At 43.5% G+C, this 27,986-nt stretch overlaps 2 protein-coding genes and 1 pseudogene across 2 annotated transcripts; 1 reads left to right on the top strand and 2 right to left on the bottom strand.

The window, feature by feature from the left end:
- Nucleotides 1-4,956: 4,956 nt before the first annotated feature.
- LOC132217792 (olfactory receptor 1D2-like) lies at nt 4,957-5,870 on the top strand (annotated as a pseudogene).
- Nucleotides 5,871-11,740: 5,870 nt separating this feature from the next.
- Nucleotides 11,741-12,700, bottom strand: LOC132219282 (olfactory receptor 3A2-like). Its single transcript, XM_059671655.1, has one exon. The coding sequence runs from the start codon at nt 12,686-12,688 to the stop codon at nt 11,741-11,743; it is 948 nt and encodes a 315-aa protein (XP_059527638.1). The 5' UTR covers nt 12,689-12,700.
- A 7,373-nt stretch (nt 12,701-20,073) lies between these two features.
- On the bottom strand, nt 20,074-21,033 carry LOC132217791 (olfactory receptor 3A1). The gene has a single exon (XM_059668238.1). It carries the CDS (start codon nt 21,019-21,021, stop codon nt 20,074-20,076), a length of 948 nt encoding a protein of 315 aa, XP_059524221.1. The 5' UTR covers nt 21,022-21,033.
- Between the last annotated feature and the right edge of the window lie 6,953 nt (nt 21,034-27,986).

Here is a 27,986-nt window from a genome sequence, read left to right as displayed (position 1 = left end):
CTTTTCTTAAGGTATCGAATTAAATAAGAAAACTTGTTTATCTTCACCTTGATTTATCAGTAAGGAGAGCTGTGAAAATTAAACATGTTTCACGGATCAGATAGGCAGGGCTGCAAGTTGACTATGGAAGTTAATGCAGTAGATATCATAATAAAAAGTAAGATTGGCACATACAAAAAACCCAGCTGTGGGCCAGCTTATTAATAAATATGACTACAAAAGCCTAAATAAAGCATTAGCATATCAACTTCATTCGTTTATACTGGAACACAATTGTGGTTTAATATTAGCAGAGCTATCAAACGTGATTTGCACTACCCTTATGTTCATTGCAGCATTATCTCTCTATATAAAGAGCCAGGGTCCGTAACATCCAAAACAATCGACTGGACTACCGAACACCGGGAGTCAGTCCTGCAGCTGTGGGTGCCGCGACCCAGCACTGACTGCCAGGGGGCTGCGGGTCAGGCCTGGAGAGAGGCCCAGAGAGAGAAGCAGGGTCTGATCCACAGCCCCTGTGGCAGTCAGTGCTGGGTCGGTGCCGCGGAAGTCAGTCCTGCAGTCAGTGCTGGGTCACCACGACCCAGCATTGACTGCCACCACTGCAGGCACAGTGATCCAGCACTGACTGCTGAGGGGTTTGTGGGTCCTGTGTGATCGGGCCTAAACCGACAGTCGGACATCCCCCAAGGGGTTCCTGATTGGAGAGGGTGCAGGCTGGGCTGCGGGACATCCCTCACCCCCATGCATGAATTTCATACACCAGGCCACTAGTTTACAATAGTCAAGATACGGAAGTAACCTAGGTGTCCATCAACAAATGAATGGATAAAGATGATGTGGTAAATATGTACAATGGAATATTACTGGACCATAAAGAAGAAGGAAATCTTACCATTTGCTACAACATGGGTGGATCTAGAGGGTGTTATGCTAAGTGAACTAAGTCAGGCAGAGAAAGACAATTACCATAGAGTTTTATTTATATGTGGACTCTAAAAACAAAACAAAAAACAGACTCAAAAAAAGAGACCAAAGGGATGGTTATCAGAAGAGAGGGTGTGGGGATGGATGAAAAGGGGAAAGGAAATATAGTCAATAATATTGTGATAAGTTTGCATGGTGACAGATGGTTATAAGAATTAGTGGAGTGATCACATTGTCAGTATAAAATTGTCGAATCACTTATACACCTGAAATAATACAGCGAATATAAGATTGTATACCAGCTATACTTAAATAAAAATAAATTTAAAAATAAAAAAAGAAATATCTCAGATGCTGTAGGCTTTTAGAAAATTAAACCTAGGAATGAATATTCTAAAATTTAAAAACATATCTTTATAAAAGTTAATAAAACGTGATAGGCACTGAAAAGGCATCTGATCAAAAATGCAGCAGCCGTATCTGATTATTAAAGTACTGTTGTCAAATACAAACAGAAAGATAATTGCTAAATATCTTTCACTTAAAATCCTCTAAAAGTCCTCATCGAACATGGAATAAATTTTACAGCCTGAACAAGTCCCTGCAGGCTCGGACCCGTTGGCCTGCACAACTTCCTGTCTCACACTCTCCTCTTTACTCCAGCCACACTGGCCCGTATGTCATTCCTTCACCCCAGTGAGCTCTTCCCACCTCAGGCCTGTGCACACACACCTCTCTGTCTGCAAGGCTCTTTGCTCAGGACTTCATAGGACTGACCTTTTTTCTCCTTTACATCTAACCCAAAAAAAGACATCAAATTGTGGAAAGTGTTATCTCTACATCATAAAATTAAATGGAGTCTATTTATATTCTCTCATTTTTTTTTATTTTTTAAATTTTCGTTCCACCTGCATTAGATTTTTAAAAGGAAAAGGCACAGTAAATTCTTTTCATCTTAAATACCTTTAAAATGTCTTTGGTAAGATCTGAAATATTGATCTAATGTAGTGATGGCGAACCTTTTGAGCTCGGCGTGTCAGCATTTTGAAAAACCCTAACTTAACTCTGGTGCCGTGTCACATGTAGAAATTTTTTGATATTTGCAACCATAGTAAAATAAAGACTTATATTTTTGATATTTACTTTATATATTTAAATGCCATTCAACAAAGAAAAGTCAACCAAAAATAATGAGTTCGTGTGTCACCTCTGACACCCGTGTCATAGGTTCACCATCACTGATCTAATGTTTTCCCCTCAATAATTAAACAGCTGTCCCAGTGCTATTTGTTGCCAAAGGGCCCCCATAATGATCCATTCAGTCCCACATGTGCTCGGCCCTGTTCCTGATGTTGCTGCCCAGCTCCCATGACCTGCTCCCTCCAGCACCAGGACCGCACTATTTGACTGAGCAAGTCCCCTTCTTATATTCTTTTCAGCCATTTCCATATTTGTTTGCATATTTATTTTTAGATAAAATTTAGAACAGTTTTTGTTTCCTCAAAATCCTGTTATGATTTTGACTTCAAATAAGTACATTTTAGATTAATTCAGGAGAATCTGTGCCTTTGCAATAGTTTATCTTTCTATCTAGAAATGAGTAAGTCCATGATTTATGATTAAATGGAGAAATAGAGCATTGGAAGCCCCTGGGCAATTCCTATTAACATCTTACTGCTTTAGATTATTTTGTTGATGTTACACATTGTATTTCCACCTGATGATTGTTTACATACATATGTATTTATGATAGTAATTGGCCATATATATTGAGCGTCCACCACATGCCAACTCTTTGTATTAAGAACTTTATTAATTTTATTCTTACGACTCATTTGCACATGAAAAAAGCAAATCTTAAAGAGCTCAGCTAACTTGCCTGAGGTTTCAGAGCAAGTGACAAAGCTCAGACATGAATCCCAGCATCTGACAGCGCAATCTTAACCATTGCATTACATGGCCTGCTGGGAACACCATTGCTTTTGGGTCCATTCACTGTAAATGGCCACTTTTTAAAAATATTTTTGAAGTTGCTTTTTAGAATATATATATATATATATATATATATATATATATATATATATATATATATACTAGGGGCCCGGTGCACGAAATTCGTGCACTGGGTGTGTGTGTGGGGAGGGGAGTGTCCCTCAGCCCAGCCTGCCCCCTCTCACATACTGGGAGCCCTCAGGCGTTGACCCCCATCACCCTCCAATCGCAGGATCCGCCCCTTGCCCAGGCCTTGGCCAGAGGCGTAGACCCCCATCACCCTCCGATCGCCTGATCAGCCCCTTGCCCAGGCCTGACGCCTCCGCCAGAGGCATAGACTCCCATCACCCTCCGATTGCCTGATCGGCCCCTTGCCCAGGCCTGACGCCTCTGCCAGAGGTGTCAGGCTTGGACAGAGGACCCCCATCTTCCCCTGATCACTGGCTCTGACCCCCGCCTAGGCCTGAGGCCTCTGGCCCAGGAATCATGCCTGGGCAGGGGACCCCCATCTCCCTCTGATCACTTGCTCCACCCCCCGCCCAAGCCTGACGCCTCTGACCCAGGCTTCAGGCCTGGGCAAGGGGACCATCATATCCCCCCAATCCCCGGCTCCGCCCCCCACCCAGGCCTGATGCCTCGGCCAGAGGAGTTGACCCTCATCACCCGCCGATCACCAATCACCGGATCGGCCCCTTGACCAGGCCTGAGGCCTCCGGCAGAGGTGTCAGGCCTGGGCAGGGGACCCCCAGCTCCCCGCGGTTGCAGGCTCCGCCCCTGCCCAGGCCTAACACCTCTGGCCTAGGCGTCCGGCCCGGGCAGCGGGGACCCGCAGCTGCAGCGGCCCCGCGATCGTGGGCTTCGCTTTAGGCCCAGGCAAGGGACCCCTAGCTCCCGGGACTGCCAGCTTCGACCGTGCCCAGCTCCCATCGCTGGCTCCACCCCTACTTCCTGCTATCACTGGCCAGGGCGGCAAAGGCGCCTGATTCTCCGATCATGGCTGGGGGGCAAGGCAAAGGCGGCCCCAGGGCCGCCTTTGCCCTGCCCCCCAGCTCTTAGCTCCCCCCTGGGTTTCTGATCACTGTCAGTGGCAGGGGGCTTCTTCCTGCTTTCCCTTTCGCCTCCCTGCATTGTGCCTACATATGCAAATTAACCGCCATCTTGTTGGCAGTTAACTGCCAATCTTAGTTGGCAGTTAACTGCCAATCATAGTTGGCAGTTAACTGCCAATCATAGTTGGCAGTTAATTTGCATATAGCCCTGATTAGCCAATGAAAAGGGTATCGTCGTACGCCAATTACCATTTTTCTCTTTTATTAGATAGGAGATATATATATATATATTTCAGACAGAATGGGAGAGGAAGAGAGAGGTAGAAACATCATTGATGAGAGAGAATCATTGATCACCTGCTGCCTGCATGCCTCCCTACAAAGGATTGAACCCACAACCTGGGCATGTGCCCTGGCCAGGAATCTAACCTTGACTTCCTGGTTTATAGGTTGACACTCAAACACTGAGCCACACTTGCCGGGCTGAAGTTGCTTTTTATTTCTAATGGCATTTCATTTCTTCACCTTAGGTTTCCCAGATAGGACATCTTATCAGCAAATAATAATAATTTTTCCTTCTCCTTTCAAATATTTTTCTTCCTCCCCTTTGTCCAAAGGACAATAGCCATTTGTTATAATACATACACTGTTTTAAATATCATTTTTAAATCCACTAAATATAATAATAGTAATCTTTAAGCTCAGGAGTACTGTGAAATGTAGGGTTTGAAATAAGACATTATTCCTGCAATGTTGAGTATGTCAGATTAAAAGTAGTTGGAATGGCTAAGTTGCAAAAAGACTTTCCAAGTAATATGTCTGTGCCTGTTTTTATCTTCTTACTAATCTAAAAATATTATACAGTTTAGTGTAAGTTATATTAATGCTAAGACTCTACTTGACTTTGCTTCTATGAATGTCATTGTTCAATTGAGGACACTTAGGAAACAAACATTTGTTGGTGCCAATGTTGCAGACAGTTGAGGAAATGGATGGAGGCCACCAGAGTCAAGTCTCCAAGTTCCTGCTCCTGGGCACTGAGAGAGTCCTGCGGACCAGAAGGTCCTATGTTAGATGTTCCTGTGTATGTACCTGGTCATGGTGTGGGAAATGCGCTCATTATCTTGGCCATAGGCACTGACTCCCGCCTGCACACTCCCATGTACTTCTTTCTGGCCAATCTCTCCTTCACTGACCCCTTCTTTGTCACCAACACAATCCCCAAGACGCTGGTAAACATTCAGTCCCTGAACAAAGCCATTTCCTACTTGGGATTCTGACACAGCTCAACTTCCTGGTCCCCTTGGTGACCCTGGACAACCTCATTTTGGCCACTAAGGCATATGACCACTATTTGGCCCTCTGAGGTCCTCTCCACTACACCATGGCCATGAGCCCTCGGCTCTGTGTGGTGCTCCTCACCTTCTGTGGCCTCATCCACACGTTCCTCATGCTCAAGGTGACCGCCTGTGGATCCCAAAAGATCTAGTACATCTTCTGGGAGTTGTACGTCCTGCTGCGACTCACGTGTTCCAACACTCAGATGAATTACACGCTGCTGATGGCACAGGCTGTTTTATTTTCTTCACCCCGTTAGGGCTCATGATCATGTCCTATTCCAGATTGTCTGAGCCATCCTCCGAATACCCTCAGCCACTGGGAAGCATAAAGCCTTCTCCTCCTGTACCCCACATTTGGATGTCACCTCCCTCTTCTATGCGACACTTGACATGGTATATCGGTAGCCTCTCCTCACCTATCCCATGAAGGACTCGGTGGCCACAGTAGGCTGTGGTCATCCCCATGGTGAAGAACCCTTTCATCTATATCTGAGGAACGAGGACATGCATGGGGCCTTGGGACGACGCCTCCTAGGGAAAGCCTTCACAGAGGTTGACGTGAGGGTAATTTGGGGCATTGAAGTGGAGACTGGGAACTTGCTCCATCATGTGAAGAGCATTACCCTCTGAGGAACACAGGAGTAAACAGGACAGAGCTCCTGCTCAGAATGAGCTCACAGATCTGTGACGAAGAAAAGACATGGTAACCCAATATCCCCAAATCGCACCCGCCTTGGCAATAAATAAGATCATGCAGACACTAATACTAGAAATTTGTAAGCTCAAATCCTTCACTTACCTGACCATACGGCCACAGTGCCCCCAACCCAGCCTTTCAAAACATACCCGGTTATGATCTGGGAGGGGTCTTACGTTCTAGCACACACCCACTCATGCTGGTGAGCGCTGGCCCTCTCTAAGGAGCCCACTACTTGCAAGCCATTTGGAGGAGACACCTTGCACTACCCTCCCTGCAAGTGTTCTCTGTGAGGCTGCCCCGCTCCTGGTGCTCTGCTGGGCACAGCTCCCACTGCTTCCGTCTGACCCAGAGTCTCTGGACAAAACCCCCTCCAATTCAGGCAACACTTGAAAAGTCCTCTCCTTTGCTCTGGGTTTATTTTTGTCTCTTGGGCCTTAACCAATAGTGACTGTGCCTTTCTCCTGCTTTCCTTTTCTCTGTGGGAAGACCCTACCCCTGGGCAGCCCATCAAATCCTTTATGACTGTGGTTCCTCACTCCACTGCCCTTGCAACAACTCCATTCTTCACTCAAAACAAAACTCTCAAGCATATCAACACACATTCCTGAACAGGAGTGGTGGTAGAAGCAGTAGACAAGAAGGAGATTAAAGGGAGATCTAATCTCTACTTAGGTTCAACCTGCCCTGTGCAATGCACTGGTTAGAAAAGGGATAGTAACTGATGCGTCATTGGAAGGTGGCAGCTGGGAAGAGAGAACAATCCTTTACAGATGAGGCAGGGGAGCCAGCACGGACCCGACTTGGAGACAGTTGGATTGATAAGTTTCACTTCATTCCATTGTTAATGACCACATGCCTATCAGATGCCTCAAATTGGGCTCCAAACATGAATCAGGAGCTCACGATGGACAGGGAAGAAGACAACTTTAATGCAATGCCTGAAGGGTTACGGTCGGGACAGAAGAGTTGGGGGCACAAGTAGGAAAGCCTAGCCTGCCTTGTCAGGGATGGAGGATTCAGGGAAGGCTTCCCTAAGGTGGTGACAGCTGAGCTATGATTAAGGAATGCTGATGAGTCACCCAGGAGAAGTGGCCAGGGGGAACTAAGATCCCTCCCAGAGGGGCGGAGGCATGGAGTAGAGGGGATATTCCCATCGGCCTTGGACAGCTCTCCCCACCCCTAGGGTGTGTGTGGAAGTCATCTCACCATTCTAAGTGTCCTCTTCTCCCCTGTAAACTGAGAACAACAGCATTGCGTCACTCGGAGGGCAGCTGTGAGGATTAAATGAGATAATATGCAAGAGCAGAAGGCATGATCCATAGTCAGTGTAGTTGTTAGCAGAACAGCTGGACAAAAAGGTAGAGAGGATGGGAACACCCAAGGCAAGTAAAGACTGTCTCAGCTGAGTGTAACTGGTGACCAAGCCGCAGCAAGCCCTGTGGCTGAGGAGGACATAGCGGGGGACAGGCCACCAAGGCCTTGTTGAAGAGCTTGGAATATATTGTGTAGGCGATGAGATACCACTGAATGTTCACTATTTTTAACTTTCATTGTTTTTTATTAAACCAACAATATGCGTTACTGTAGAAATACTCACGTAAAAAATAAGCCAAAAATAATTAGCTGTATTTAAATGTTACACTTTGATCTCAGCTAAATCAAATTAGTTTGAAACTTGCTTTTTTACAGAATAATATCTATGTTAGTAAATATCCGGCTATATTACAACTTAATGCCGAGGCAGTAGTTCAATGTGCAGTTCAATAAATATACCAGAATTCATTTACGCACTTCTCAGTATTCAATATAAAGTTGCTTCCAGCTTTTTCCCCGTTGCTTGCAACATCGTAGGAAATGTCTTAGTTTTGTTCACTTACCTGATTGTTTCCTTAGGCGAAATTGGTGAAGTGCACTTGCTGGGCCAAACGTTTTTATTGTTCAGAGTGTTGGTACATTTTTCAAAAACGACCTCTACAAATCCACCCCTACATTTTCACCAGGAGAGGGACACCAGCTGTGGTTTTTGTTTTGTTTGGGTTTATTTGCCTGTTGAGGTTCAGAAAGGTGAGAAAGCTGCGCGAACTCTTAAGTGCAATAGGCAAAAGCAAACATAACATTGTGTTTGTTAGCAACATGGTGCTCATTAACATTCTACTAAAAATAGGGGTATTCTTTCTCTCTTTCAGATCATCATGGAAATAGCTGCCTGGAAGTTAATTCAAGTTCCAACCGACACTCAGAAGTGGGAGCAGCCCTTTGTGAGCTGGCTCCCAGCTATTTCTGTTGTTATTGATCCTCATTGGAGGATATTTTTCCCATTGATTTTTTAAAGAGAGTGAATGGGAGAGGGAGCGATAGGGAGAGAGGGAAACATTGAGACACATCGACTGATTGCCTCCCGCACATGCCCCAACGAGGGGCCCGGGATCCAGCCAGCCTGCAATCGAGGTCCATGCCCTTGACTGGAGTCAAACTTGAGACCCTTCAGTCCACTGGCTCCCAGCTATTGACAGGTTATCTGCTATGTCTCTTTCTCTCGCTCTCCAGCTGCTCTAATTTAATTGAGAACATCCAGAATGTTTTTCTGGTGTAATATAAAGAATTTTATTAAACTAACCAAGTCACATGTCCACATACAGCCATCCTCTCTGTGGCCAGGCCAGTGAGCTGTGCTGATACCTCCACTCTGGGTCCCTGAACCACACTCCCCAGAACCACCTGGATGTGGAAACTGGCAGCTGTAAGAAAGGAGGAAATAGAAGTCATGCCCACCACAGGCCATTGTCAAATAAGATGTTGACTTCTGGTTTCCACTCTGACATATAAGAGCTTGGAAGTCCTTACTCTCATTCTTACAAAAAGAAAAAAAGATGAACAACCCAGAAAAAAAAGGAACTCTTTTCAGATCCATCAGATCATTGAAGTTCCATGACTTTGAAATTAACCTTTGCTGCTGCAAACCATTGAGATTTAGGGTTTTGTTAGCACAGTACAACCTAGCCTATCTTCCTGATAAGATGGAAAACATCTTTTCCACTCAAAATGAGACATAAAATAAAAAAGCCATGAAAAGACAGATTTGACCACATAAAAATGTAACACATCTGTTTAGCTAAACACGCATCCATCAAATTGAGACAAATGGCAAGCTAGAGAAACCATTTGCAAGTTACATGTCAAAAAGCTGATATCCATTGTTAACTAACCTCTTTGGTCTTGGAGGAGAGACAGAACATAGGAGACAATTTCTAAGGAAAGCACCCTTAAGAGTTGAGATGAATGTTCAGGGGGAAGCATGCCAAGGCCTGGGGGGTAAGAGATTACCCTTTGGGGTAATAGATGAGTTGGGGGTCGGGGTGGAGGGGAATAGTACTAATTGCTCAGAGTCTAGATGAAGTGATGAAAATGTGTACTGTAATGCCCTCAAAATATTTTCTGGGTTCTTCCCTAGGAAACAGTTCATCCAGAATAGTGTAACCAAAGGTAGTTAAATGTGAAGAACCATGGAGAGATGATCTGGTCTGGGTCCTTATGGAAAAGGTAGAAACAAGCCCGCCCACAGAAAGGAAGTCTCTAAGGCAGCCGTGGGCAAACTACGGCCCGCGGGCCGGAGGCCCGTTTGAAATGAATAAAACTAAAAAAAAAAAAAAAAAAAAGACCGTACCCTTTTATGTAATGATGTTTACTTTGAATTTATATTAGTTCACACAAACACTCCATCCATGCTTTTGTTCCGGCTCTCCGGTCCAGTTTAAGAACCCATTGTGGCCCTCGAGTCAAAAAGTTTGCCCACCCCTGCAAGTCTAAGGTCACAGGGTAGCGGTTACAGCCCACATGCCTGGTTTTCTTCCACGAGAATTTTGCCCTGTGAGAGAAGCTCATTCTCTCCAACCCCAGTGTCTGCAGAACCAAGAGTGTCAGGAAAGCGACACGCTTCACCTCTGCTCATTAGACTGTACTGGCAGGCGCTGCCCGCAAAGGCAGGAGGCTGGTGACTTTGATGGCCCGGGAGGGCTGTGGAGGATAAACCTTCACCAAACACATCTTTCCTCCCTCTCCTCCATCTGTCAGTCCTACCCTGACCTTCTAAGATGGTCAGCCAGCCAGAGGAAGCATCGGAGGAGTTCCCAGACATTTTTGCATCATTATTCCTTTGGTAAAACTTAAACATTATTTTTCTGCTGGGAAAGGTGGGGGCTAACATTAACATCAAATTTGCTGTTTATTACATGGGCACAGCTAATGGGAAGTTGTTCCATAGTATGAATTTTGTTCTTATCTCCAACCCCTGCTCATTCTGCATTTTCTCTATATCCATCTTTGACCTCAACATTCCTTAATCATCTTGTTTGATGCTCCTAATTCTCCCACCCTTTCTCATCTCCCATTTTCTCATGTCCTTTCCCTATTTTCTATCCTTCTTTCTGGGTTCAGCTCTCTGTCCTGTCCCATCCCTCCCTATCTCCTCATATCTCATCTTCATGCCTCCACACCCAATCCTGTCCCACTGCCCACTCACATGTCTTTTTCTCCATCCCATTCCAGCTCATTCTTCCAGTTCCTTGCCTCAAGAAGAGATCACAGAGCAGATGAGCTTCAGGTGTAGCCATGGGGCAGTTTTAGGAGTGATATAGCTGAGGGATATCACAGCAGAACTGCCAGGACAGGGTAAGTAGCCTTCCGATGGAGGCTGGAGAAGAGACACAAATCAGGAAAGTAAATTCAGAAAGAAGCATTACTCCCAGGGAAACATGATGGATATTTTCTGAACTAGGAGGTTTGGGAGAGAAAAGTAAGACCTTGGAGGAGAAGGTTATGTTGGACATTCTACATTGAAAAGTCTCAGGATCTGGTTGGAGCATAAGCGCTTACTCTTTCAAAGGCTTTGCCATATATGTGAGGAAGATGACTCAATAAGAGAGAAAAATATGGCGGAGGATGGAGATGAAGCATACCTTTTTCGACCTGAAGCTGTGTCCTTTATGCATTAATGTAGCTTTTATTTAATAGGCTATTTCCCTTTCTAGGCCCTACCTATCACCTAGACATCCTATGGGAATCTATGTTAGTAAAAAGAAGGAACTGATTTTCTTGGAGGTGAAAGGTCAACAGTAGAATAGAATCTTCCTTAGCACTGGTTTAAAACAGCTTTCTGCACTCTTTTCTAGAAGGAATCTCACATTTCCCACAAGAAGAAGACTTCACAGTGATATGATAGGTGATTAAGGAGTGATTAAGCAAATAATCCTTCCTCGCTGCCCAGAACTACCTGGTTTCCATGGCTTCAACTCTCCCCAGAAAGTGAGCATAGCTAAATACAAGGAACAACTTGCCAGGGACACTTGCTTTGCAGATCCTGACCGCACGTCCCCTTATCTACTTGTTTTTCTCTATAGTATGTATCACTATGTGATCTATCATATAGGATGCCTATTTATTTCATTTCCTTTTCCCTCCCTTCATTAGAATGTGAGTTGCATGAGTGTAAAAACTTTGTCTATTTTGTTCACCAGTGCCCTAGAAGAGTGTTTGGATCATAGAAGCAATTCAATAAATGTTTATTGTATGAATAAATTATGCAGGATTTCTTTGCAGGACAAACACATCACACAAAATTTTTCAACATGAGGATCTATAAATGAATGGTTCATAATCATTTATTGAGTTACTGACTTCATGGGAAATTTTCCTCAACCCAAAAAAAGGCAGGAAAGAAGAGACCCTATCACCCCTCAGTTCAGTAACCGCCTACCGACAAGGACCCACCACAGGGCACCCTTAACATCAGGGTTCCTGAGGCTGTAGATGAGTGGGTTCAGCATGGGGTTGATAACTGTGTTGAAAATCCCAACCCCTTTATCCTTGTCTGAAGCCTCCTCTGTGCCCAGACGCATGTAGTTGAAGATACCAGTTCCATAGAAGAGGCAAACCACAGTGAGATGGGAGCCACATGTGAAGAAGGCTTTCTTCCTGCCCTCCACTGAGCGGATTTGTAGCACTGCAGCTGTCACGTGGATGTAGGGGGTGATGATGAGAACCACAGGTGCACCTGTCATAAGGAAACCCAGACCAAAGAGCAGCAGCTCATTGAGTTGGGTGCTGGAGCAAGAAAGCTGGAAGAGCTGTGGCAGGTCACAGTAGAAGTGATTGACCTCATTGGGACCACAGAAGTTGAGTGTAGTTAGGGCAATAGTGTGGATCAGTGCATTGGTGAGGGCACAGGCCCAGGACACAGCCACCAGTATCCACTGGACTGAATGGCTCATGCGGGTGCTGTAGGTGAGGGGCCGGCAGATGGCCAGGAACCGGTCATAGGCCATGGCTGTCAACAGGAAGCAGTCCACACCAGCCAACTGATGGAAGAAGAAAAGCTGTGTGAGGCAGGCTCCATAAGGAACTGCACGCTTGTGGGACAAGAGGCGACTCAACATTGAGGGAACAGTGACTGTGATGCACCCAACATCTAGAACTGATAGGTTCCCCAGGAAGAAGTACATGGGGGTGTGGAGTTTGGGCTCCACCAAGATGGCAGCCAGGATGCTGAGGTTTCCCCCAACTGTGAGCAGGTAGGCAAAGAGGAAGAGCACAAAGACCGGAGACTGCAGCTTCTCTGTTTCAACAAGGCCTAGTAGAATGAACTCAGTAACAGCAGTCCCATTGGTCCCAGCTTCTGGATCCATGAGTCCCTGTAAGGGAATGTCCCAGGTGTGGAAGCATCAGTCTACCTAATGTATTTATTTAACACTAGAGACCGGTGCATGACATTCATGCACGGGTAGAGTCCCTAGGCCTGGCTGGCAATCAGGGCCGAATGGGGCCTTCCGGCTGCTGGCCAGGCCTTCCTTCGTTCTGTGCCGTCCCCTGGTCGTTAGCATATGTCATATTGAGCAATCAAACTCCCAGTCTCCCGGTCGAGCTCCCGAGGGGACACTTTGCATATTAGTCTTTTAAATATATAGATAAATAGGTGTTTAAACCACCTAGTTCACAACTACCTGATAAGTTCCCAGTGCTCTAGCTGATGATTTCCCACTCCCTACTACCTCACTCACTGACCTCCCACCACCTCAAAGCCTGTACCCTATTCTTAGCTGAGATGCCCGGAACCACCATCACCTTGCCCCTCCCATACTCTCTTTATTGAAAGGGCCAGAATACTTGGGAAAATACATTAAGATAAAAGCAGACTTCCTCTTTGATGTAGTAATGGAATTCCCCATTTTACTCTGAGGGATTAGTCCAAGCCAATAAGCAGATTTCAAAATAAAAATTTAATGATATTTCCAATAAAACTAGATGGACTTTTAAAGCATAGCCTAATCTCAAGGCTTTTAGAAATAGTGAAGATGAAGCAAAGATATGGCAGGAATCAAGGAGACGAACCTATGATTGTGGACGTTGGACACTCTAGCCAAGTACATTTTCCCAAGGTGAAAGACATACTCTGAAATATAAATTCAAAATCCCTCAGTCAATAAATTGCCGGTGTTGTTGTTGTTAATTAAGCCCTTCCTCTAGACTTTGAATAACAGCTTCATTTTAAATGATTTGTTTTTATAGTATCTGCTACCGGCTTCTGAAATAAAAATTGCAACATAACCTACCTGGTGGTTGCTGCTAGGGGCAACCCTAGGTGGTTGCTGCTAGTGGAGGCCACTAGCCTCCACTTGTCCTTGCCTCGGGCATGGTCCATTGACCTATAGCTCTAAGGAGAGGTCCCCACATGAAGCAAGCACAGACGTTGAGCCAGATGGAGCTAAGTTCTTCAGCTCTTATAATAAACTCCTGGTCAAAATATCTATGTGCCTTTACTGCCCATGGCGTGAGCAGAGCTAGAGCTTCATTAAGATTATGTTATTCCTTGCAGAGAACACACTGGCATCAGAGGATGGAGTCTGGTGACTCTAACAAAAGGGAAAGGGTGATGAGGGCCTGAGTTCACATGGATAAAAAGTTAGATGCGGGGAACTCTAAAATGGTCTTAAAATTCTAAGCGCACATACTTGGTGAGATGGGGACGGGGGTCATTCTCAGGGGTAATCATCATTTATAAAACTGATAATTGATAAATGCTTTGCAAGTTGACAAATCAATAGATGAATAACAGCTCTTTCCATATATTAAAGAGTAATTAACTACTTTTCACTTTCCCTTTTGTGTCCATTTCACCATAAGCAATCGATTACAACCCTCTGATTTTTTTTTTTACTCATGCCGTTTTCTCTACCTGCAATGGCTTCCCTCCAACTCTACACGGCCAAGTTTATGAAGACTTGACTCAAATACTGGCTATGAATGAATTCTTTGTAAAAAAAAAAAAAAAGTCTCCATCTCAAAAGGGTCTCTCTCTCCCTATCTCACTCTCTCCTTTGTCTCCCCCCCCCTCTTTCTCTCTCTATCTATCTCTCTGGATAGATAGATAGATAGATAGATAGATAGATAGATAGATAGATAGATATAGAGATATATAGATGATAGATAGATAGATAGATAGATAGATAGATAGATAGATAGATCAATCTCAACTACCACTACACATTATTACTGTTTACCTTCTAGCTAAGTCACTTCTCTAAAAAGCATATCTCCCCTACTTCTCTGTAGACCGATTCAGTTTTCCAATAGCAGTACTTACCACAATATTTCACACATAGTAGGTACTCAATATTTCTTAGATAAATAAATGATGGTTCCAGTATTTATAGGATTTCAGAGAAAGAGGCTCTAGAATGACCTGGAATTGTTATGGAAGACATTGTGGAAATATTGAATTTGCACTAGACATTTTAATGCATTAGTCTGATGTAGAGGAGGGGGAGGGCCCAGTGCAGGGTATGAGGTTGCTGCAGGGACTACTGCTTTCCTTGGTTTTGATGGAACAGGCAGCAAATGTAGCAATCCACACACTGATAAGTTTCTTTTCATGTAAATCACCCAAAAGAATAAGGCCCCTTAGGTGGGTGAAACCTTCCAAATAAGTAAGTTATAGTCAGGAATAGAAGAACAACAGAACAGCTGCTGCCAACCCTCTGGTGGCCAGAGGTACAACTTACCTGAAATCAGTGGGATTCTGAGATGACCTCCAATCTTCCAGTGACATCTAGAGGGTCTGACAGGGTCACCATGATGCCCAACATGAGTAGCCCTCCTGTATGACCACTCTTGGGGCCTTGTAATGAGCCCCAGGTTCTCCTCACTGATCTAAGACACCTCCCTACTCTGGAACTCCACCAGTTCCTCCCAGTGATGAAAAGGCTCAACAACGCCTGCGACTGGAGTGAAGGCTGCCTGATGAAGTGGTCCTGGGCAGTGAACTAGACTCAGGGAGTCCCTTCACACTCTCCCCTAAGAGTAACAGGGAGCAGGTGGCTTCATCCAGGAAAGGGGGCCATGGGCAAAGGGGCCAGAGACGAACCAGGACCTCCGTGCTATCTTCCCAGATCTTTCCCTGAAAAGGCTTCCCATCACTTGCACTATGTAGAGTTGGGTTTGAGCTGATGGCAGCAGAGGAACAAAGGAAGGATCCCTGAGAACACTCACCCTGACATGAGCATAGAAGCCAGTGGGTTTCCTTCAGGGAAGAAGCTATGAGCTGTGCAGACTCAGTTATCTACTCAGAAAATGAGGAGCTACCAGTATATAAAAGAAAATGAGGAAAAGCAAGCTGACAGCTTCTCTATCCAAGGTCTATTTTCACTGCGTGTTATCCTCTGGGGAGACCTCAGAAATGAGCCCTCCCAGGAAAGAGGGGACAGGTGGGGAGAGATACAAGTTGTTTTGTAAACAACTCAAGCCCTTCATAACTATAGCAACAATGTCTTACACCTTCTGGTAGTTAGATTTGCTTTCAAAAGGCCTTATCTCTGCCCTGGCCTATGGCAGGGAGTTGGGGCAGGTGGTATAAATTCCCCTTAATGGTGGGTTGCTGAGGCCTGCAGGACTTGTCCATGTCCTTAAAGTCACCCAGCCAACTAGAGGTGTAATTAAGACTAGATGCAGGTTTCCTAAGGGAGGGGTTTTCTTTCCCAGAGGCCAGCCCCAAGCAGGGCCTTTGAACAGAAACGAGCTCATTCCCAGACTTGCCTTAGCCCTGGGATGAAGAAGAGGCCCCAGAAGAGAGGCAAGAGGGAGAAGCTTTCTCCAAACCCACTTTTCTAATGAGTTTTCAGGAGTGTGAACCTTTTCCCCTCAGGGCGTTGTTAGTAGGGGCTCTGGGACTGTGCCTTGGGGCGCCTGTAATGGTTCTGGAAGTGGTGGTAAAGAGCTCTACCTACTAGAAGGACCGCAGGGAGGATGCCTACCAATATGATGATCTAGGCCAGGCCCCTGAAAATGGAAAGCCCTGGTGAAGGTCACAGATTAACAAACAGAAGATGTGTGAGGTGGAGACATGTGTTCCCCCCACCTCTATACCCACCAGTAACTACTCACCCAACACCCCATCCCCCAAGAGAGAGTGCTCTCTCTTCTCCCAGCAGAGAAGCCTGGTGCAGGAAGAAGAGCACTGTAGACAGACCTGCTCCTCTGGTTACTAGTTGTTTGTCTGTGTGCAAGCTGTTGCACCCTTCAGGGACTCAGTCTCCTCATCTGTGAAATGAGCATATCTTCTATCACAGGTTATTAGTGAAGATTATTAATGAACTAAGACTCATTAAGCCGCTAGTAGAGGATCAACAGTACATGAACATACCAATTGATAGCATTTATGATTGCTTGTTACAGACACAGGAATGTAGTCAGAACCTTACAAGCCTGGAGTCCCTATCTGTCCTCACAACAATTCTATGAAGTAGATTAGAGCAGTGGTTCTTAACCTGTGGGTCGCGACTCCTTTGGGGGTCGAACGACCCTTTCACAGGGGTCGCCTAAGACCATCAGAAAACACATATATAATTACATATTGTTTTTGTGATTAATTACTATGCTTTAATTATGTTCAATTTGTAACAATGAAATTGGGGGTCACCACAACATGAGGAACTGTATTAAAGGGTCACGGCATTAGGAAGGTTGAGAAGCACTAGATTAGAGCATTCAGAGCTGATGTTCTGACTCATGTCTTGCTTGGCCCTTCTTCTGATTTCAGTCCTGGCTGGGTTGGAGAGTTCCCTGCAGGTTTCTGCTCACTGTGAGCTGACAGACTGTAACCACTTCCTTGGAATCTTCTAATGCCCTGAACAATAGAGGGGAGGGGGGAGGGTGAGGGGGCAGGGCGGGGGGGGGGGGCGGTGAGGAGAAGCTCACTAGATCTGAGCACATGTGGAGCTCAGAGACTAAAGGACAACTTGAAAGTAGGATACAAGAACCAGTGGATAAACACCCCACTGCCTCTTCATCATACAATTCCGAGAGGCATTCTATATGTTCTCACACAATCCAGACGCTGCTGTCCACAGCAGGGACATTGGTAATGACTCTCAGTCAGGGACAGTTCTTCCTTCTGTGTCCCACTCTCTTCATCGCCTCAGTCTTGCTCCCTGGGACCACCTCCAGATAAATAAACTTGCTCTTGCTTCTGAGATGACTTCCTATTTAAACTGCACATGCATCTTGTCTTGGGCTCTGCTTTGATGGGAGCCCAATTCTGACAGCTGGCCATGGGATAGCCCTAGGAAGCATATCCTCCAAATGAAATTCTGGAACTGGACCATTCACCACTGCTTGGAGAAAGTGGGGCTGGTGATAACCCCTAGCATAAGTACTCGCTTATGGTAGGTTGGGATGAGGTGCGTGTGGAAGGTGAAACACTGGGTTGTGTATCAGTACTAGCACACTAATATTATGAGAACCATGGTAAGTATAAGAATATGGGAGTTTTAAGAATAAAGGGTGGTCTTTGTTAACTTTCTTGGAAGTCTTCACGAAACAGAATGGTGGGCCCAGGTCAGTCAGCCAACAATTCGAGGTATGTTGTGAAAGCCAGGATACTTCCATGGCAACACTGAATGAGACATGAATCTTATGCTGCCACAAGGCAGACAGTGCAGGAAATCCAACCTAAAGCTAATTGTAAGGGTGGTAGAACTATAGGGATGATGAATATATAGCATCTCCTATGCTAAATCCAGAGCCCTGATAGGGAAAGAGTGCAACCTGGGTCCTGAATGGAGATGTTTGAGAAGTTGAGCATGAGAATTTGGAACCCCCCAATGCTTCTTAACTTGACTAGTAAAAATATCTCTGCTCCCTTGCTAGAGGAAGTTAACCTCCTTTTGCCTGAAGACCATGCAAAGGAGGTGATTTTTGTCCTCCTCAAGAACTTCTTCCATTTCTCCACAGTGCCTCCAGAAAAAATAGGGTTAGTTCTAACCATATTCTGAGGGGGGAAATCCCATCAATAATCCAAGAGGAAATAATTTTCTCATTGAAAAGAATTCCCATGCCTGGCTGTGGCAGGCTGAATAATGGCATATATATATATATATATATATATATATAGGCCCAAATTCCTGAAATCATCTTTTTATATGGTAAAAAGACTTTGTAGATTGTTAGGAGTCTTCAGCTGGGGAGCTTATCCTAGATTATCCAAGAGAGCCCTAAAAGTAATTGCAAGAGTCCTCATAAGAGAGAAGTAGAGAGATATTTTATTACAGAAGAGAAAAATGCAATATGATGATGGAAACAGAGATTGGAGTGATGTGGCCACAAGCCAAAGAATGCCAGCAGCCACTAGAAGATGGAGGAGACAAAGAATGGATTCTCCCCTGGAGCCTCCAGGAAGAACTTTCCCTGCTGACACCTTGAAGCTGACTCTGTAGGACTCATTTTGGATTGGCCCCCAGAACCATGAGAGAATAAATTTCTTTTGTTTTAAGTCACCAACTTTATAGTTATTTGGTAAAGGAGCAATAAGAAACTAATACACTAGCTATTATGTCCTGGCATAAACTGGAAGTTCCTTCAGTTTATAGAGGAGTAATATGGGAATGGACCATGAGGAATGAAGAAGTAGGTAGAATGTAAGGCTGAATAGGAAGAGTTCATTGACATGGGGGCACTTTTTAGGATTCAGGATTTAATATTCTGGCAGGGATGCCTGTAGCTGGTCCCAATAAACTGCTGGGATGTCTCTTTGAAGTTGGATATTGGTTATAGGGCTTCTGCAAGAACCACAGTCAGACCATTTTGGCAGGCCTACCTGTGGGACCATGTCTTCCTCCAAGTCATTGGATAGGCAGATGTGTTCCTACCTATGCTTCAAAGGTAGGAGCTGGATTATGGGGTCACTTCAAGATCTGCAGTTGGGCCTACCTCTAAGAACACAGAAGAAGAATGTGTCTTCTGATATGTCCCTGGACAAGCAGGATTGTGGGTTCAATTCACGGTCATGGCACATACCTAAACTGTGGCTTCGATCCCCAGTGGGGACACCTGCGAGAGGTAAATGATCGATGTTTCTCCCTTACATCAATATTTCTCTCTCTCTCCCTTCCCCTCTCTCCAAAATCATTAAATATATCCTTAGATGAAGATTTAAAAACAAATTTTTTTGCACACAGGGACCATGCTCTCCAGAGTTACTAGAGAACACATGACCATTCAGCTCCCCATTTGTCCCCTCTATAGCTCAGGGCATCTTAGTGTGATACAAAGAGATGAGCTGCATTTTTAGACTTGTAGAAGCCTGATAAGAGAAATAAAATAATTCTGATCTCTAGGCCTATGTTTTATTAACAGACCAACTATACCTGAACCCGACCTCCTGGTGGGGAAACTTGCAGGGATATTTTGGGGAAACCAGGCCAAAGAGCCATTCTCTGTGGGATATGAACCTGTAAGCATTCAGGGCTCCCTAAGTTTCACTTCTACCCAGAAAAGGGAGCACACAGTGACTGGAGTTGTAATTTGTTGAGGGAACTGACACATTAGTTTGCATATCCATTGCCTATAGCTGGGCAGGGCTTCTTTGGAGAAACAATAATTATTATCCCTTACTAAAAAAGAAAAAATTCTCATGCTCAGAGAGATAGCAGTTCTGAATCGTTTATCCTAGCTACTGGCCCCAGAGGATTGCTCCTTTAGTCCAAGAAGAGAAAAGAAGGTAGTGACACTGGAGACCTTATCATGTCAGTGCCCGCTTCCCTGTGATCACCCGCCAGAGGGCACCCTGCACATCAGGGTTCCGGAGGCTGTAAATGACTGGGTTCAGCATGGGGTTGATGACGGTGTTAAAAATTCCAACAGCTTTATCCTTATCTGAAAGCTTGGTTGAGCCTAGTCGCATGTAATTAAAGACACCAGAACCATAGAATATGGCAACCACAGTGAGATGGGAACCACATGTGGAGAAGGCCTTCTTCCTGCCCTCCACTGAGCGGATCCGTAGCACTGCAGCTGCCACGTGAGCATAGGAGGTGACAATGAGAGCCATGGGTGTACCTGCCATTATGAAACCAACAGCAAAGAGCAGCAGCTCATTGAGTTGGGTGCTGGAGCAAGAGAGCTGGAAAAGCTGTGGCAGGTCACAGTAGAAGTGATTGATCACATTGGGACCACAGAAGTTGAGTGTGGATATGGCCACAGTGTGGGTCAGTGCATTGGTGAAGGCACAAGCCCAGGACACAGCCACCAGGATCTTCTGAACCATCTGGCTCATGCGGGCGCTGTAGGTGAGGGGCCGGCAGATGGCCAGGAACCGGTCATAGGCCATGGCTGTCAATAGGAAGCAGTCCACACCAACCAGGAGATGGAAGAAGAAAACCTGTGTGAGGCAGGCTCCATAGGGAACTGCACGCTTGTGGGACAAGAGGCGACTCAACATTGAGGGAACAGTGACTGTGATGCACCCAACATCCAGCACTGATAGGTTCCCCAGGAAGAAGTACATGGGGGTGTGGAGTTTGGGCTCCACCAAGATGGCAGCCAGGATGCTGAGGTTGCCCCCAACTGTGAGCAGGTAGGCAAAGAGGAAGAGCACAAAGACAAGTGGTAGGAACCCCGGTGTGTCCACCAAGCCCAGCAGGATGAATTCAGTGACGGCTGTTCCATTGGCCCCAGATTTTGGCTGCATTAGTTCCTGCAAGGAAACATCCAAGGAGATAAAGAATCATTCTTCTCGATATATTCATTCAAAAAGAAGGAAATAGACTCCTTTCTATGTGTTGAGCCCTCTATTTAGTCCCGCCTCTCCAAGGAATGGCTTTCTTATTCCCAAGGGCACACCACGACTGTTAACTCTCTCAGCATTCACCTCAATAGCTTTTCTTCATTCTCCGGTATATGGACAGGTGACATCATCACTCTAGACCTCCCTCCCTGTCTTAAGTGAAAGAATCTATTTGTAGAGATTTGAAGGACAAAACCCTTGGGAAAAATAAATAAGTAGAAAGTATATATTTTATTTAAACATAGCAGAGTAAATCTGGAACTTTCTCTCCTCAAATCTCATCTCTTCCCAAGACAAACAAAACAAGAATAAAAACATAGATTCTATCTTCAAAGAAATTGGTAAATATCCAAAACTTTTAATGCACAAATTAGTTCAGAGGACTTCAAGAATAGTGGACATAAAATAGGAGAGTGGCAGAAAGAATAAAATCCATGACCATAGGAGAGTCTAGACAAGTACAATTCTCCATAGACGAAACGCACTCAGTAGGGAATAAAACCAAAAGCCCTTCTTTGCCATAATGGGAGTAGGGTGCATAGTATGGCATCATTACCTCTGTGATCCTGAGTTGGATTCAAGAAGCAGGGGAGAGGTAAATGACAAATCTCACAGGCAAGCTGTATTTGCAGGCTGTAGACAAAACATAAAGCTGGGGTGAGGGATAAAGAAAACAGTGCCTGTTACCTATCTACATTGATTACAGACAGGGAAATGCTAAAGTAACTCACCCCTATTATGTGCCAGAAGACATAATAGTTATGCAAATGAATGCTTTCAATCTGGTATTGGTACATACAGCCAAAAGTGCAGGATTTCAGGCAGAAATAAAATAATAGCTAGTGGATTTTTTTGACTTTTATAATAGACTTAATTTGACAGAAAAGTAAGGCTCTAAGAGACTTTAATATAATTAATTATTCAAGAGGTAGAACTGATATGCTCACCTTTTCTAAGTGCCCATGAAACATTCACCCTCCCCAAAGAGCATATGTAAACTAGAAAGTCAGCAAATTCTAAAAGAATAAATAATTCATACAATAATATTTAATCACAATCCAATTTGAAGAAAAATGATTTTTACAAATAAATACTAATATTTAAAAAAAAATTTAAGAAACAGGTGGACCAAAGAGGGAAGCAAAACTAACAATAAATAATATTTGTGGGAGGAAAAGGGGAGATAGTGAAATCAACACACTCCAGGATAAAGGGTTATCACTAAATCAATGTTCAGAAGAAAATTTATAACCTTAAATAAATATATTAAAAAACAAAAAGAAAGAACGTTGCTTAAATAATCATATCAAGAAATTAGAAAAACTATAAGAAATGGGAGAGGTTGGTAAAAGGGTGCAAACTTTTAGTTAAAAGAAGAATGAAGTTTAAGGATCTAATGTATATGATGGTGACTATGGTTAATAATATGGTTAATAATATTGCATTGCATCATTGAAATTTGCTAAGAGAACTTCAATGTTCTCACCAAAAAAAAGTAACTATATGAGGTGATGGTTGTGCTAATTCAATTGTAGGGATCCTTTCAAATGTAATCATCATGTATGTTCACTTCAAACATATTACAATTTTATTGTCAGTTACATTTCAAAAAAAGCTGAGAAAAAAAGTTAAAATAACATGTTATAAGCTCTAAAAAAAAAATGACAAGTCCAGGAATAGACCTAAGGTAATGTAGAAATTTAATCCATGATGTAAGTGGTATCTTAAATGAATGGGAAAATGTATTATGCAATAAATTCTATGAATAGAAGCAATAACATAGCTATCCTAGAAAAACGTAAGTTGTATACATACCTCATATATTTTGCAAAAATAAAATTCTAAATGGATCAAATATTTAAATACAAAATTAAAATTGTTGGGGGAAATGTGGAATTTTAATAGTGTAAGGATGACTCAAAAAGTAGAAAAAAAACTGAAAAATAACCAAAATTGACTAATCTATAAAAATTTCAAAATTCCAGCAATTGAGCTAAGCTGGATTACATTTCCCAAATTCCATTCTCTGTATGCTTCCAGGTTAGGATTGGCCACAAGGGAAATTTGCATGGTAGTTATCAGATAGAATTGAAAAGGAAAAAGGGGGCCCAGCTGGTGTGGCTCAGAGATTGAGCATCAACCTATGACTCAGGAGGTCAGCGTTCGATTCCCCATCAGGGCACATGCCTGGGTTGCTGGCTAGATCCCCAAAGTGGGACATACAGGAGGCGGCCAGACAATGATTCCCTTGCATCGTCGATGTTTCTATCTCTCTCTCCATCTCCCTTCCTCTCTGAAGTGAATAAAAATCTTTTTTTAAGGGAAATTTGGCAATATTTTTCAAAATTACAGAAGTGTTTTTCTTTTTACCCAGAAATTCCACTTCTGAGAATTTATCCAACTGATAGATGGGCACATGTGAAAAGTGCCATATGTGTGAGGCTGTTTGTTGCAGCACTGTTTGTAATAGCAAATCATTGAAATAACCTATCTGTTCATTATTAGAGGACTGGCTAAATTCGTAATGGTATACCCTTACAAAGGAATACTATGCAGCTGTAGAAAACAGCTCTGTCTGTGCTAATTTGAAAGATATCAAAGCCATATTATTAAATGTAAAATACAACTTGTAGACTGAATACTGTATGCTTTGGCTTTCATTGAAAAGGAGGAAAAGAACACACACATGCACACTGATTAGTATAGTATAGTATGATATAATATAATATAATATAATATAATATAATATAATATAATATGAATTTTTATTTTTAAATATATATTCAGAAGAATACTCGAGACACTGGAAGTACTGGTCTTCTCTTGGGAAGAAGATTGAGTAAGTGGGAGACAGAGTGATAGAATGAATGAGTAAACAATATATTAGAAAAATAAAAGAAAAGTAAATCCATTTAAATAAGCCAATAAACTGATATCTGGGCAAGTACGTATAAGCAAGAAAAAAAAATGAGTAAATGCAAGCAATTACAAATAGAAAATATTACAGCCAGAGATACACTAGAAAAGAAATAAATTTTAAGAGAATACTCCCTATAACTCTATATTACTTAAATAAAAAATTTAAGTAAATAGGCACAATTATAGAAAAATGTAAATTAAAATATATTTTAAATAATCTTAATATGCAAATTAAACAGAGAAAAAATATCAAAAAATAATTACTCTAGTAGCAATCTCTAGGCTCACAAAACTGTTGAAAGAAATTTTGTTTAAACTTTAATGAATAAAATATCCTCATGCTATATAAACTTCTCTGCAGCAGAAAAATATTAAGCACCCCAATACTGCAAAACCATACAACATAACATCATTTTAATATTAACACAAAAACACTGAACACTCACACTCTCACTCACAGAGAAACAAGACTTGAAGGAAAGACCAAAATGTATCTGTGATTTGAGTAATAATACAGGTGATTTTTATTATCTTTTTCTAATCTTCTCCACTTTCTGATGTGTCTACAATGAATATCCTTTATTCTAATAATATTTTATAAAATACCACCTCCTGTGCATGATCAAGACATGCCTATTAAGTGCCACATCACAATAAACTAACTGAACAAAAGAGAAACCAGAAACTACTTCCCCTGTGATTTCCACTGCACAGGCTGCCCCAGTATCTTTAATACTGTGACAGACTTTCCTGGGAGCATTCCCTGATAATAATCATAGCTAACAGTTACCAAGACACTGACTCTGGACTAGGCACCCTGTACAGGTCTAAGTGCTTTGCATGTATGAACTCACTTATTCCATTCCTATTAGATGATTACCATTTTTAATCCCTGTTTAAGTCACATAAGTCACATAAAGCAAGTGGCAGAGGCACGATTTTAACCCATGTCGTCTGACTCCAGAGCCTGCCCTTAACCTTTACACATACCGCTGCTCTAAGAAAACCAAGGTATCTCAAGGATCATAAGGCCATGTCCTTCTCCTGCAATTCTCTCGAAATCTATTTCTTATGACTCAAAGCCCCAGTCCCACCATCAGTGTAGCTGTGCCCTTTTAGATTCCAGTCTGCAGTAGCTGAAGTCCAGATGAATGCCTTGGGTAGGTCACCGTCACAGTCAGAAGCTGCCCCTTAATTTCCCTTTTTGTTTTAACCCATGTCTTCAGATTGCAAACTTTGTGCCTTCCTATATCCCCATCTTTGCTCAGGCTATCTCCTCTATATAGAATGTCCTTGTTCCAACATCACATGGTGAAAGTTTTTAAAACTCAGCGCAAATGCTCCCTCCTCCAGAAATACCTCCCTGATCTGTGCCCATCTTAAAGGGATATTTACATCGTCAACATTCCAGCTGCACTTTGTCTTCTATGTGGCACTCACCACTTCACCTTCTGGCCCTATCAGTTAGTGATTCAGGGTACTCCTGTAGTCCCTTTTAGGATAAGATTCAAGACAGATTCAACTTTGAGAGCTATATGCACACATTCATTTTAGCTATGTTCCATTCATGGATAAATTAATATATTCTGACAAAGAGGGCATCATTGTGGCCGACAGGAGTTGGTCTTAGGGAACTAACTGGTCAGGCTGCTAGTAAGGACTGGATTCTGAGCGTGGAAGTCAAACACTGAATTTCACCTCACTCACCCCTAACAGAATAAATAAAAACAACAAGCTTTCACCTAAAAGAGAGAGAACTGATAAAGATGCCTGAAGGAGGAACCCCAATCTCTGGATCAAAGTCCCAGCTCTTCCTGATATGTCTCTGATTTTTGCTTATGAGACCTTGGTGGCTGCATCTGTAAAACCAGGAAGTTTGACTACTCAAGGCCCTTCCCTCTTACATGGGAGCAGAGGGAGGGCCACGGAAGAACTCACCTCGCATTGGCACAGAGGTCAGTGGGGGTTTATGAAAAGGGATGTAAAGGGGGCGAGAATCTGCCCGAGCTCCGTCAGCTGCTCAGGAGGCAGATAAGGGGCTATATATATGGAAACGAGATAAAGAGGCTGAGACCATCTCTGACATGGACTTCTCCACCGTAGGGTTATCCTCGTGGGACCTCAAAATTAGCCCAAGAAGGGGGAGGAGAAGAGGGGGAGAGCTAAGGACAGGAGCCCTAATTAATACTACAGCGGCCAAGCAGTGGGGCCTCATGACTCTGGTGATTTAGAAATTTTCCAAACATTCCAACCCCCCTTTCCATATTAATCTTCAGGGATAATTTGGGCAGTTACTGTAATAACTCCACTTAACGCCTAGGACATAGGGGAGTTGTTTGTCACCCAGGGAACTTGGCTCTCTCAGATGTGTAGTCCAAATAGGGCAGAGACAAGCTGACTTCTGAAACTGGAGATGAGGGAGAAACCCAAGAAAGGAGGCAGAAACTGGAGAAACCTTTTCAAACGTCAAATTCTTAATGAATTCTCGGGAACAACGTACATTCTCACCCGGGGCCTTGTTAGTGAGGCCACAGAGACCGTGCTGTGGGAGTCCCATAATGATTCTGAGAGGTGGCGGGAGCAGTGCTGTGCTGGGAGGGCCCGGGGGCCCCTGGGAAGATGCACCCTACCACTAGCTTCTGGGCCAGGACCTTAGAAGATGCCAGCCTAGTGGGAGAGAGGAGGAAAGACAGGGATTTGGAGAGGTTGTGTAGTGCAGCCCTTGGACTCTCATGTCCTCCTCAGTGAATTACTCCCATCGTCCAGGTGAGAGCCTGCCCTCTTCGTGAAGACTGCTGGACTTTGTCGATGAATAGGTCTGCTCTCCAATTAGTAGTAGCGACTGAACCCCTTTGGAGCCCAGTATTTTTGCCTTTGCAATAAGAGTACTATCCCCTCTTCAGGTTGCTGGGAGGATTAAATGAAGTAATACACAAAGTTCCTAGTAGGAGACCACGAAGGTTGTTACTACCATAACAATTGGTAACATTTGTCATGTGCTTGTTTACATCACACCATGAACTTTATATGCACTGAATCCCAATCAATCCTTTAAACAATTCCCTGAAGTAGACCCCTTTATTATTTCCATTTTACAGATAAATAAATTGACATTCAGAGTGATTCAGTAATTTGCCAAAGGCCACAGAGTTAGAACTTTGAGGAATTGAGCGGCAAACTTGTATTTGTCTGATGGATTCCAAGGTACATAAGCTCAACAATTATGTGATGTGACTTACTCCCCCACCTTCTTCCAATCAATCCCTTTTCCCCAAACAATACACTTTTAGCTCCTGTTGTTTGTGATAATTACTGTTTCAAATATACCACAGACTGTGCTCTAGGATTGAGGCTGAAGCAGTCAACCCTCAAGTAATAGCAGCCTCAGCTCCTCCCCAATAGCTCAGCCTGTAGCACTGAGATCCACAGGCACTTACTACCTCCAGTGTCACTCTCTTGCTCTCCCATTGTATCTGCTATTTAGTCTCACTGCAAAGAATTATAGACTTGGTGTTCGTATTGGGAGTTGAGCCTCCAGAGTTGGCTTAGGGATGTAATGTGTGGATGTTAAGGCTCTTCATCATTCAGAAACATTTTTCTAAACATAAAAAATTATAAATGATAGTAGAAGCTTAAACATCAATAAAAATCCACAACAAAATTAAATATACTTTTAAGATAATTTTCAAGTAAAAGAGGAAAACTACTACCGCAGTATTTACATGAATGCAAGAATCAGCCTGCATATTAATTTTCAGCCTAGTTACACATGCTCTTGGTGGTCAGAAATCTTTAACCAGTTTAAAGTTGTGTTGGACAAGTAGCGCCACTGTTGCGGACTGAATTTTGTGTCCCCACCAAAGTCCAAATGTTGAAATCCTAACCCCTAACGTGATGGTGTTCAGAGGTGGGGCCCTTGGCAGGTAATTAGCTCATGAGGGTAGAGGCCT

The sequence above is a fragment of the Myotis daubentonii genome, chromosome 16 (genome assembly GCF_963259705.1).
Source record: "Myotis daubentonii chromosome 16, mMyoDau2.1, whole genome shotgun sequence".
NCBI classification, from domain to species: domain Eukaryota; kingdom Metazoa; phylum Chordata; class Mammalia; order Chiroptera; family Vespertilionidae; genus Myotis; species Myotis daubentonii.
Note: the sequence above shows the minus strand (reverse complement) of the source record. Positions and strands in the feature narration are given on the sequence as shown.

Excerpts from the sequence above, each read along its gene's own strand:
- LOC132219282 (XM_059671655.1), bottom strand. The coding sequence starts at position 12,688 with ATGGATCCAGAAGCTGGGACCAATGGGACTGCTGTTACTGAGTTCATT.
- LOC132217791 (XM_059668238.1), bottom strand. The coding sequence starts at position 21,021 with ATGCAGCCAAAATCTGGGGCCAATGGAACAGCCGTCACTGAATTCATC.